The sequence below is a fragment of the Littorina saxatilis genome, linkage group LG4 (genome assembly GCF_037325665.1).
Source record: "Littorina saxatilis isolate snail1 linkage group LG4, US_GU_Lsax_2.0, whole genome shotgun sequence".
NCBI lineage: Eukaryota > Metazoa > Mollusca > Gastropoda > Littorinimorpha > Littorinidae > Littorina > Littorina saxatilis.
Genome location: NC_090248.1, coordinates 10,636,686 through 10,649,308, shown reverse-complemented (window position 1 = coordinate 10,649,308; position 12,623 = coordinate 10,636,686). Strand labels below are relative to the sequence as shown.

The 12,623-nt window shown below is 40.1% G+C and overlaps 2 protein-coding genes across 2 annotated transcripts in view; one reads left to right on the top strand and one right to left on the bottom strand.

Moving 5' to 3' along the window:
• The window catches only part of LOC138963942 (uncharacterized), a 180,010-nt gene that overhangs the window by 38,576 nt on the left and 128,811 nt on the right, over nucleotides 1–12,623 (top strand). The gene's annotated exons all lie outside the window — the stretch shown is intronic.
• LOC138963656 (phospholipid-transporting ATPase ABCA3-like) overlaps nucleotides 1–12,623 on the bottom strand; it is a 39,450-nt gene that overhangs the window by 16,753 nt on the left and 10,074 nt on the right. Inside the window, 4 exon segments of the mRNA XM_070335503.1 lie at nucleotides 1,509–1,729; nucleotides 9,959–10,208; nucleotides 10,635–10,845; nucleotides 12,235–12,390. Coding sequence (XP_070191604.1) covers nucleotides 1,509–1,729; nucleotides 9,959–10,208; nucleotides 10,635–10,845; nucleotides 12,235–12,390 — 838 coding nt within the window.

Genomic DNA, 12,623 nt, shown 5'->3' with positions numbered 1-12,623 from the left:
TATAGCGGTTTCTACCAGGGAACGTTTTGTGGTGATGGTTCTGAGCAGTAAACAGTATAGCGGTTTCTACCAGGGAACGTTTTGTGGTAAGTCATGGTTCTGAGCAGTAAACAGCATAGCGGTTTCTACCAGGGAACGTTTTGTGGTGATGGTTCTGAGCAGTAAACAGTATAGCGGTTTCTACCAGGGAACGTTTTGTGGTGATGGTTCTGAGCAGTAAACAGTATAGCGGTTTCTACCAGGGAACGTTTTGTGGTGATGGTTCTGAGCAGTAAACAGTATAGCGGTTTCTACCAGGGAACGTTTTGTGGTAAGTCATGGTTCTGAGCAGTAAACAGTATAGCGGTTTCTATCAGGGAACGGTTTGTGGTGAGTGATGGCCGTGAGCTGAAAACAGTTCAGCGGTTTTTATCAGGGAACCGTTTGTGGTGATTGCTGGTTGAAGTTCTGATGTGTTTGCGTTGTACTTCAGGAACATCAGAGAAGAGAACAGGTGATCTTTCATAACGATGTCCCCTTGGTGTAAATAATGAGAGAGAGAGAGAGAGAGAGAGAGAGAGAGAGAGAGAGAGAGAGAGAGAGAGAGAGAGAGAGAGAGAGAATATGTACGAATTTGGTCAGTTGAGTATCATTCTGTCTAGCCAGTCCCCATTCAACATTTGATGAATTATAATAACAAGTGATAACAAAAATGACAAATTATTATGTTTTCTATCAATTTTTCAATGGGAATGTTTATGAAAGCTGTGTAACCACGTAGAAACAAAATCCAAAAACAAGAAAGTTAGGTTGTTGGAACGTTTGTTATTGACAAAACAATACGTTACTGTCACAAATATATCGACCTTCATATATCGATATTTGATTCACTTGGGATTTTCCCAACAAGCGGCCGAAACATTGGATCAAGCTAAGTTCTTGTTACTAATTGTTTGTCTGTGCACTGTAAAGACCGTTGGGTCGATATATTTGTGACTGTAACGTATTGTTTTGTCCATTTCAAACGTTCCAACAACCTACCTTTCTTGTTTTTTCATTCAGAATTTCGGAACTTTGGCAGTCTCTTTGCTTTTGGATTCACGTAGAAACAATACATACCATAAAATGTAGCCATTTATGAACTCTACATTAAAAACATACGACAGTGATTGACCCCAAATAAACACTTCGCTAATATTTTGCCAATATTTCGTCTGTGATATTTTTAGAGTGTGATAAAGAATAAGAATAAGAATAAGAATATTTTATTATCTCATAGAGAAATTCAGGGGTGGTACATAACAATAATACAAACAAGACATTGATTTTACATAAAACATATAGCACTATATAACATGGACATCTTTAAAACAAGTGTAACAAAAAGTGTAGAAATATCTACCGGGCTGATTTCTCTAATTTTGTCACACGTGTTTCATTAACACACTCTGAAAATACCACAGGCATAAGATGAGTGAAATCTTTTTTTTGTGTGGTAAATCGGTGTCAGATGTCTTTAAATAACTTACACAGTATGTCAGCAGCTACATAGCCAGAGTTGCCGCCAATATTCAGGCTGACGTTCTTGTCTGTCACGGCGACACCGTTACCCTTGTACGACTTGGGATCGTTCGTAAAGGCAAGGTTTTCGTATCCGTTGCTTGCTCCGGACTGTGCTGTTACGGATGCTCTCGAATGCTGTGTTTCTTCGTTACTGTCTTCGTCAGGAGTAGCGCAGATTTCTCCGACCCTGCAGTCACATATTATCTTATGAATCAGTGCAGGTCCAGCTTTCTCGTTTACACCCCCCCCCCCCCCTCGTGTTTCGTTTTTATATTTAATCAAGTTTTGACTAAATATTTTAACATCGAGGGGGAATCGAAACGAGGGTCGTGGTGTATGTGCGTGCGTGTGTGTGTGTGTGTGTGTCTGTGTGTGTGTGTAGAGCGATTCAGACTAAACTACTGGACCGATCTTTATGAAATTTGACATGAGAGTTCCTGGGTATGAAATCCCCGAATGTTTTTTTCATTTTTTTGATAAATGTCTTTGATGACGTCATATCCGGCTTTTCGTGAAAGTTGAGGCAGCACTGTCACGCCCTCATTTTTCAACCAAATTGGTTAAAATTTTGGTCAAGTAATCTTCGACGAAGCCCGGACTTCGGTATTGCATTTCAGCTTGGTGGCTTAAACATTAATTAATGACTTTGGTCATTAAAAATCGGAAAATTGTAAAAAAAAATAAAAATTTATAAAACGATCCAAATTTACGTTCATCTTATTCTCCATCATTTTCTGATTCCAAAAACATATAAATATGTTATATTTGGATTAAAAACAAGCTCTGAAAATTAAATATATAAAAATTATTATCAAAATTAAATTGTCCAAATCAATTTAAAAACACTTTCATCTTATTCCTTGTCGGTTCCTGATTCCAAAAACATATATATATGATATGTTTGGATTAAAAACACGCTCAGAAAGTTAAAACAAAGACAGGTACAGAAAAGCGTGCTATCCTTCTTAGCGCAACTACTACCCCGCTCTTCTTGTCAATTTCACTGCCTTTGCCATGAGCGGTGGACTGACGATGCTACGAGTATACGGTCTTGCTGAAAAATAGCATTGCGTTCAGTTTCATTCTGTGAGTTCGACAGCTACTTGACTAAATGTTGTATTTTTGCCTTACGCGACTTGTTTTTCTTCTTGCACACCATTTGAAATAAGCGAAGAGATACACAAACAACCGAACAATCGTCTCACACTCAAGCAAAAAAAGAAAGAACAAGTCGCGTAAGGCGAAAATACAATATTTAGTCAAGTAGCTGTCGAACTCACAGAATGAAACTGAACGCAATGCCATTTTTCAGCAAGACCGTATACTCGTAGCATCGTCAGTCCACCGCTCATGGCAAAGGCAGTGAAATTGACAAGAAGAGCGGGGTAGTAGTTGCGCTAAGAAGGATAGCACGCTTTTCTTTACCTCTCTTTGTTTTAACTTTCTGAGCGTGGGATGGTCTTCCGCTTCCGGCGCGAGCAGGCAGCCTTATTTGTGCTCCGCTGACTTTTGTGCACAAACCCTTTCTTTGTGCGGTTAAAGGTACAAGTACAGCATGTCAATGTAAGGCTCGTGTCCCTCTACCGCCGTGTTACCAGGATGTAAGAAGAATCTGTGAAAAAAGGTATTATTTCTGCGATTTTCTGTGAACGCAATGGTGACAGTGAGTGACAGTGCACTTTTGCGTCATGGCTGACCGGTCGCGCTCTTCCTCAGTCAAGCGACGAAACCCTGACACCAGCCTTGAACTCGAAGCTGACAGTAAGTGTGCCTCTGACAAGCCTAAGCCTAATAAGAAAGCCAAACAAGTGAAAGCAACGGGTAAAAATTCACTCTTATCTCATTTCGGTAAACCCAGCGAATCTGTGACCGCCGGTAAAGAAAGTGGGAAAGACAGCGGTGTCACTGCCAGTGACACTGACCCGGTTACTGAGGGGATGAGTGACGAAGAGGAGGACTGTTCTAACAAAGAAATCATGAAAGTGCTCTTAGACATGAGGGAAAACCTTAATAAAAAACTGGATGCATTGGGCGAGACAGTAGAAGGACTCAAGGGTGACGTCTTCGATCTACAACAGGAAAACAACAAACTCAGTGAGGAACTTGAGGAATGTCGAACCAAACAACTCGAAACACAGCGACAGCTGGATGAAGCCGTTTACTTCGGCAAACTTGCTTACCAGAACTCAAATCATAACGAGCAATACTCCCGCAGAAATAACATTAAGCTGCTGTTCATTGATGAACCAACAGACTCTCATGAAACAGCTGACGAGAGTGAGGCGAAAGTGCTGAAAATCTTACATGACAAACTGGGGTTAACCCATATCAAATCTGAGCACATCGAAGCGGCACACCGTGTTGGTGTTCGAAAAGCAGGGAACAACAGGCCCATCATAGTCAAATTTCTTTCCCGTAAAACCAAACAAGACGTCATCAAGAACCGGCGTAAACTCAAAGACGCCAGGCCAAAAACAGTCATTGTCGAGGATCTGACGAAAGGAAACTACATATTGTACCGACAAGCAGTTGAGACGGTTGGGGTAGAACGCGCGTGGACATCCGAAGGCAGAATCTTCGCGAAGGGGCCAGACCACAAGATTCATCGAATCGACAAGACAGCTGACCTTAGGCTTCTCGGACCCTTCGATCCCAAGACAGCACCGATCTCCTCCACCACCCAGATTGGCCAAAGTGTACACCAACACCGTAAGTAGCAGACGACAGATGCTAGAGCCATGCGTGTCGTATGCAAATGAACTAATTCACATGACCTTCCTAAGCCAATCAGCTGCCCGTGCTCAACCCAGCTGGGAATGTGTACTGTATTAGCCGGCGGACTGTCGGAGCACTGACAAACTTTGTTGTGTCACTGGAACTCGGGCAAATTGGACCTACCTGGACACGTGGTTCCAAGCGAAAGACCCACAAGAATAGTATGTGTTTTGTTTTCAGTTTATGTTGTAACTTTTGTTCCGTTTGTGCTTGTTCTTTCTGTTGCTTGGTATTCGTGTCATTCGTGTTGTGTTGTTTGCCCCCCCTTCGTGCCCCTGTTAGTGTGTTGAGCTGGTGGTCGCGTTTCTATGCTGTGTCTATTATCATCACTATGCTGGATGTATGGTTCTATAATTCTCATGCCTGTGTCGAATATTAATGGTTCTGTTTGTTCGCTGACGTATCGTCCAGAGTTTGGTTGTATGTCACTACTGTTTTTTGTGTGCTGTCTCCCAATGTTTACAATTTTTTTAAACTCCTGGTCCTGGTGTTGTCGCTTTTACCACCTCGACCTGTTGCTGTGCTTTTCTGCTCGAGTTGTGAGAAATGGCTGCTTTCATGCATGTATTTGGTTGAAGTCACTGTTAGTGTTGATAGCACAATACGAGCCATGCGGATGTTTTTACTTGATGCTCCACTCAAGTAATGCGTGTATTTGTGTTGAATGTGGTCAGGACTTCTTTTTGTACAATGCATGCCTACAGGAGCTACACTGTGACACCCAAGTTGATGCTTTTGCCATGTTTCCTCCCTGTTTGCTTGTGAGACCCTGTTTTTGCTGTACCACATGCCCCCTTCTTTCAAAAGGAAGGCCTACAATACACTTCTTGCGCTTGATCAATATAGTTATTTGGATGAAAAAGTATAATGGTTTTTGTGTTTGATCACAATGGTAGTCCATGAAGAGTTAAAAATTTGTTCCTTTAATGTAAATGGACTTGGAGACTTCAAGAAAAAGAAAGATGTGTTTGATTTTTTAAGACAGCAGAATGGAAATGTTTTCTTACTACAAGAAACTCACTGGAAAAGCCACCAAGAAAATTTGATTAGGTCACAGTGGGGCTATGAATGTATTGTTGCTGGTAATGATTCTGCAAGTAGAGGTGTTGCTGTATTGTTTAAAAATAATTTTGATTATAAGATTCATAATATTGTCAAAGATGATGATGGAAGGTATGTTTTGATTGATATTGAATTTTTGAAAAAACGTCTGACCCTTGCAAATGTTTATGGCCCAAGTAATGCTGATTGTCCTGCCTTTTTTGATAAACTGTTTGAGACAATTGTGCAGATGGATAATGAGTTAATTATTATCGGAGGAGATTGGAATGTTGTTATAAACCCCAATGTTGATACAAACTACCCGGCCAAATCTTATAAAGTCAATAGTAGGAGAAAAGTTGTCGATTTTATGGAGCAGTATGATCTCATTGACATATATAGATCCTTACATGCTAATGTGAGACAGTATACATGGAGGCGGTTCCATAGTTCGCAGCGAAGCAGACTTGATTATTTTCTTGTGTCAGAGCAGTTAGGTTTTGAGATTGTGAAAGCTGATATTACACCAGGTTATTATTCTGATCACTCAATTGTTGGTGTAAGTTTTAGAACTGATGTTGTTAAACGTGATAGACCCTTTTGGAAGTTTAATAATTCACTGTTGACAGATATGGAATTTGTAAATATAGTGAAGAAGGTTATTGTTGATGTAAAGATACAATATGCTTTACCTGTTTATAATGTGGATAATATTGATGTGATTGACGATGATGATTTACAGTTATTGATTGATGATCAGTTGTTTTTTGAGATGTTATTGATGGAAATAAGAGGTAAATGCATTTCATATTCCTCATATAAAAAAAAGGAAAATAACAGAAAAGAAAAAGATCTTCTTTCTCAAATATACACTTTGGAAAGCAATTTGACAGAGTATAATATACAACTTTTAGAGCAAACACGACAGGAGTTAAGTCAAATAAGACAGAAAAAAGTGGATGGTATGATAATTAGATCCCGTGCTAAGTGGATTGGAGAAGGGGAAAAAAATACAAAATATTTTTGTAATTTGGAGAAAAGACAGTTTGTCCAGAAGTCCATGTGTTTTTTGCAGAAAGAAGATGGTGAAGTTATTCATGATAATGCCTTGATTGTTAAAGAAGCACAGACTTTTTACGAGGAGTTATATACTTCAAGAGAAGCCGAACTGGTAAATCAAGAGATTGATGAAAACCTTGCTCATCCTGTATTAACAGACGATGAGAGTAAACAATTAGAAGGTAGACTTACTCAATGTGAGCTACTCAAAGCTGTTAAAAAATTAAACAACGACAAAAGCCCAGGATCAGATGGGTACACTGCGGAATTCTTCAAGTTTTTCTATTCCGACTTAGGAAAGTTTATGTTACGGTCTATAAATTGTGGATTTGAGAAAGGAGAAATGTCAGTGACTCAGAGACAGGGCGTTATAGTATTGTATCAAGGTGTAATCCAGGCTGTTAAGAAATATCAGAGAAAAATCGGCTTAGAATTTGATAAACATTTTATTATGACAGAGCCCATTGTGTGGAAATGTATTTGTAAAGGTAAGACACAACTTATTTACAAAAAGCTGAATGAACATGTTACGGTCCCAAAATGTATCCAAAAATGGTCTGAATCCTTAGACTGTTTGTTAGATAAGAAGGCTATTTTTCAACATGTTTTTAAAACAACAAAAGACACTTGTCTGAGATGGTTCCAGTACCGACTATTGTACAGAATTTTGCCCACAGAACGGTTTCTATTTTTGCGAAAAATTGTGGATACGTCATTGTGTACATTTTGTGGTAGAAATGAAGAAACCCTTTTACATATGTTTTGGGAGTGTGATAAAGTGCAGACTTTTTGGATAGAATTTGTAAATTGGCTAAAGGCGAACTGCACCCATTGTGACAATTTAAAACTGTCTAAAGAACTGGTTCTTCTTGGAGTTGCGAACAATGTTGTCACCGATAAAGCTTTTGATGTGTTAGTAATCTGTGCCAAACACCATGTATATATTTCCAAAATGAACAAAAAGACCCCTCATTTTCAGACGTTTAGTAGAAATTTGAAGCAAAGATTTATTTGTGAAAAGTATAACGCAGTTGTAAATAATACAGTAGATAAATTTTACAAGGATTGGCGCCTGTATATGCATGTTTTGATGTAACCCTTTTATATATATATATATATATATATATTTTTTTTTTTTGTGGGTTTTTTTCAAAACCTTCTGATACTGCGACCACCAAGCTCTGAACATCCCCCCCCCCCCCCACCCATCCTCCCACCCCATGTATGTTGTAATTGTTCAAGTGTTTTTCGGTTATATGGATCTGTCCTTTTGGTTAAGTGATGTCCTGTAATGTACAGAATTATATGTATCATTGTATGTAAAAAAAAAAAAATTCACCAAAAGAGAATAAAAAAAAATAAAAATAAAAAAAAAACACCTTTCTGAGCGTGTTTTTAATCCAAACATATATCTATATGTTTTTGGAATCAGGAACCGACAAGGAATAAGATGAAAGTGTTTTTAAATTGATTTGGACAATTTAATTTTGATAATAATTTTTATATATTTAATTTTCAGAGCTTGTTTTTAATCCGAATATAACATATTAATATGTTTTTGGAATCAACAAATGATGGAAAATAAGATGAACGTAAATTTGGATCGTTTTATAAATTTTTATTTTTTTTTTACAATTTTCAGAATTTTAATGACCAAAGTCATAAAATAATGTTTAAGCCACCAAGCTGAAATGCAATACCGAAGTCCGGGCTTCGTCGAAGATTACTTGACCAAAATTTCAACCAATTTGGTTGAAAAATGAGGGCGTGACAGAGCCGCCTTAACTTTCACGAAAAGCCGGATATGACGTCATCAAAGACATTTATCAAAACAAGAAGAGCAAACGCTCGATCGAGTCACTTTCGCAGTTCTGAATATTATATGAGGCATCAGATGGACAGGAAGAAATTGCTATTCACAACACAATGAGTCACGTTCACATAAAATTTGAGCCCGGTCACTTTTATAGTTTCCGAGAAAAGCCCAACGTTAAGTTGTGTGTTGCCGAACAGAAAAGGCTAGTTATCTCCCTTGTTTTTCTGATAACGTTCGTAAAAGGCTACAGATGTAAATACTTTGATGTAAAGAATAATCCTACAAAGTTTCAATCACATCCGATGAACTTTGTCAAAGATATGTCTAAATTTTCCTTTGACGCTGACCTGTGACCTTGAAAAAGGTCAAAGGTCAACGAAACCATCGTTAAAGTGTAGAGGTCATTGGAGGTCACGACTAAACAAAATATGAGCCCGATCGCTTTGATAGTTTCCGAGAAAAGTCCAACGTTAAGGTGGTGTCTACGGACGGCCGGCCGGACGGCCGGCCGGACAGACTAACACTGACCGATTACATAGAGTCACTTTTTCTCAAGTGACTCAAAAATGAAAAAAACGTTCGGGGATTTCATACCCAGGAACTCTCATGTCAAATTTCATAAAGATCGGTCCAGTAGTTTAGTCTGAATCGCTTTACACACACACACACACACACACACACACACACAGACACACACACACACACACACGCACATACACCACGACCCTCGTTTCGATTCCCCCTCGATGTTAAAATATTTAGTCAAAACTTGATTAAATATAAAAAGCAACAGTTATCGTAGAGGCGAAAGTCCCTGAAGCCACTGAAGTTTAGCCGCATGTACGATATCGCACTGCTACCATTATCATCATTAACAACAACAACAACAACAACAACAACAACAACAACAACAACAACATATCCACTGACTCTGAACAATGTTACGTCATAGAGGTTTATTGAAATCTCCGAAAGGCATCTTCACACGTGCAGAATGAACACCCTACACACCCAAAAAAAAACAACTACACAGCAAATGATCCGACATTAATAAACCCGAGAAAACACAATAATAGCAATAACAATAACAACACTGTATTGTCCATTGATAAGATAAATTAAAATGGAATAAAAAAAAAGGTGTCTGTAAAGGATTATATATCAACAACATATTTACTGACTATACAAAATTACGTAAAGGAGGTTTATATAGGAATCGCAGAAAGTCATCTTTGCACGTGCAAAATAAGCGCCCAACACACCACCCCCCCCCCCCCCCTCGAAAAAACTACACAGCAGATGATCCGACGGGCGCAGTGGCGTGGTGGTAAGATATGTCAGCCTCATAATCGGGAGGTCGTGAGTTCGAATCCCGGTCGCTGCCGCCTGGTGGGTTAAGAGTGGAGATTTTTCCGATCTCCCAGGTCAACTTATGTGCAGACCTGCAAGTGACTTAACTCCCTTCGTGTGTACACGCAAGCACAAGATCAAGTGCGCACGGAAAAGATCCTGTAATCCATGCCAGAGTTCGGTGGGTTATAGAAACACGAAAATACCCAGCATGCCTCCCCCGAAATCGGCGTATGCTGCCAGAATGGCGGGGTAAACACGGTCATACACGTAACAATTCAAACAAACATGAGTGAACGTGGGAGTCCAAGCCCATGAACGAAGAAAAAGAAGAAAAAAACAAGAGGAAAAAAACACACACACAAAACCACTTACTTCAAGAACACCTCTTCCAAGGTGGTAGCGGTAGTCCCAAACCCTCCGATGCCCAGCTCCTCTTTGTGAGCCTCCAGCTGTCTGAAGAGGTCAGGGAACAGCGCCGCCTGGTCGTCAGGTAGCAGGTAAGACAACTCTGTGTTGATCTCGCTCTCAAAGCGGGCAGCGGGGATGTGCTGTTGTATGACTGACGTCACTTTGTCCACGTGACATGACTGCTTTTTGACCAGCACCAGATGATAGCCAGTTCCTGCGAGAAAGGAAAATGTTAGTGGTACAGTCGAACCTTGTCAATAACGACCACCCAAGGTCTTATTTTTATTGTATCATAAGTGTTTATCTGTCTGTGCATTTAAAACCAATCTTACCCTAGAGTTTCTTGAGAAACATGGAGGATTCACAGCACTGCACAACCCCCTCAGCCATGATGGCAATAGTGAATACGGTCACCCAGCAGTTCAGCCTCGCCTATGAAATGGTTCTATTCTCAAACCAAAAGGCAAGACTATAAGCTTATCTTACCATATAGTTTCTTGAGAAACATGGAGGATTCACAGCACTGCACAACCCCCTCAGCCATGATGGCAATAGTGAATACGGTCACCCAGCAGTTCAGCCTCGCCCATGAAATGGTTCTATTCTCAAACCAAAAGGCAAGACTATAAGCTTATCTTACCATAGAGTTTCTTGAGAAACATGGAGGATCCACAGCACTGCACAACCCCCTCAGCCATGATGGCAATACGGTCACCCAGCAGGTCAGCCTCGTCCATGAAGTGGGTGGTCAGCAGCATGGTACGACCGGCACGATGGCGTTGCAAGACGTCCCACGTCTGACGTCGTGACGCGGGGTCCATACCTGACGTCGGCTCGTCAAGTATTACGACCTGCGACGTCAAAGATGAACACATGTGCAATAGAGCCAATTTGTGACCCTCCACCACGAAATGAGTCGCATGTCACCTTTGCATGAGTTTCATATTTTTACATTTTCCTAAAGAGTTTTTTATGCTCTATCCAGTGGTGGAACCCGTTTTAGAAAAGAGCGAACACTGTTTGAGTTATAAGCCTGTGACTAAGGTGACCCTCACACTGTTACCAGACACTCCCCGGACTTATATTTAGCCTAGCGCAGAACCGCGCGAGGTGACATGCGACTCATTTCGTGGTGGAGAATCACATTTGTGCTGTAAACAGACATGTTCAACTTAACCATCCAAAACGGAAGATAAATCAACAAAACCCAACACAACCATTTCTATTGAACACACCTTTTGGTTACCAGTTGTGAACCATGTGTGACGAACTTTATCATTCTGCTTGAAAAAGAAGCACACATGGTAAACACTAGTGCATGTTTACCATTTGTTTGTTTGTTTGCTTAGGCCAACAAAAAAAGAAATAGGTCTGTTTACGGTAACCCGACAGACCTTAGTTTTTTCGCGCGACCCTAGACTTTTTTTTGGCATTTGGGAAAAAAAAAAAAAAAATCTTGGTTTTTTTGCAAAATAACGTAAAAATATGGTTTTTTGAAAAAAAAATAAATAAATAAAAAAATAAATCCCGACCTACCGACCCTATTTTTTGGGCCTATGTTACCGTAAACAGACCTATTTTTTTTTTGGCCTTAACGCCCAGCCGACCACGAAGGGCCATATCAGGGCGGTGCTGCTTTGACATTTAACGTGCGCCACACACAAGACAGAAGTCGCAGCACAGGCTTCATGTCTCACCCAGTCATATTATTCTGACACCGGACCAACCAGTCCTAGCACTAGATTGTCAATCTTAAAGTCTTAGGTATGACCCGGCCGGGGTTCGAACCCACGACCTCCCGATCACGGGGCGGACGCCTTACCACTAGGCCAACCGTGCCGGTTGCCATGTGTGCTACTTTTGCTAGTAGAATCATATAGCATTTCCTACTGAGTTCACAACTGGTACAAACAGTGTGTTAAAAAAAGAACACTTCAGTTAACAGTGTGTTCTGTTTTTATTTCAAAGCTAAAATAAGCATCAGAATGGCTCCATTCCACCAAATTCTATTAAACAAAAGAGCTATCTTTGAATTAGTTGGTCTATACATTCCCGGCTAGTCTAAAGCTAGAGTATCGTAACTATTTATCTAGGTACATGCATTTTGCGCTAAGAAAGTAAAACATATTTCAAAGCAATAAAGAACGAAATAAGAAAAGAAAAAAACCCACAACAAAAAACAGAAAAATGACTTGGAAAAGAAAAAAAAACTTTGACTTTTTTCACAAAGCATCTCTTACCTTGGAGTCATTGATGAGGGCAATTCCGACTGACAACTTGCGCTTCTGTCCTCCTGACAGTGTTTGTGACTGCGCATGTCTCTTGAACTCTAACCCCACTTCCGTCAAGATCTTGTCAACTTCCTCTTTCACGCGTGACGCAGGGCAGCCCTTCAACTGTTGGAAGAAAAGAAAATTCAGAAATGTGCGAAGGAAAAATGGGCAGCTTTTTTCTCGAGAAGGATACAAATTAGACTGTTTTTGTTTGCAACAAAAAGAACAAGTCGCGTGAAGCGGTGTAAAAACATTTAGTCAGTCGGTATCAAACTAAAGGTAAAAGATCAACACCACAAACCAATCATCACCGAAACTACATTTAGACAGTCTTGGCTAGTCATACGCGAAGACCA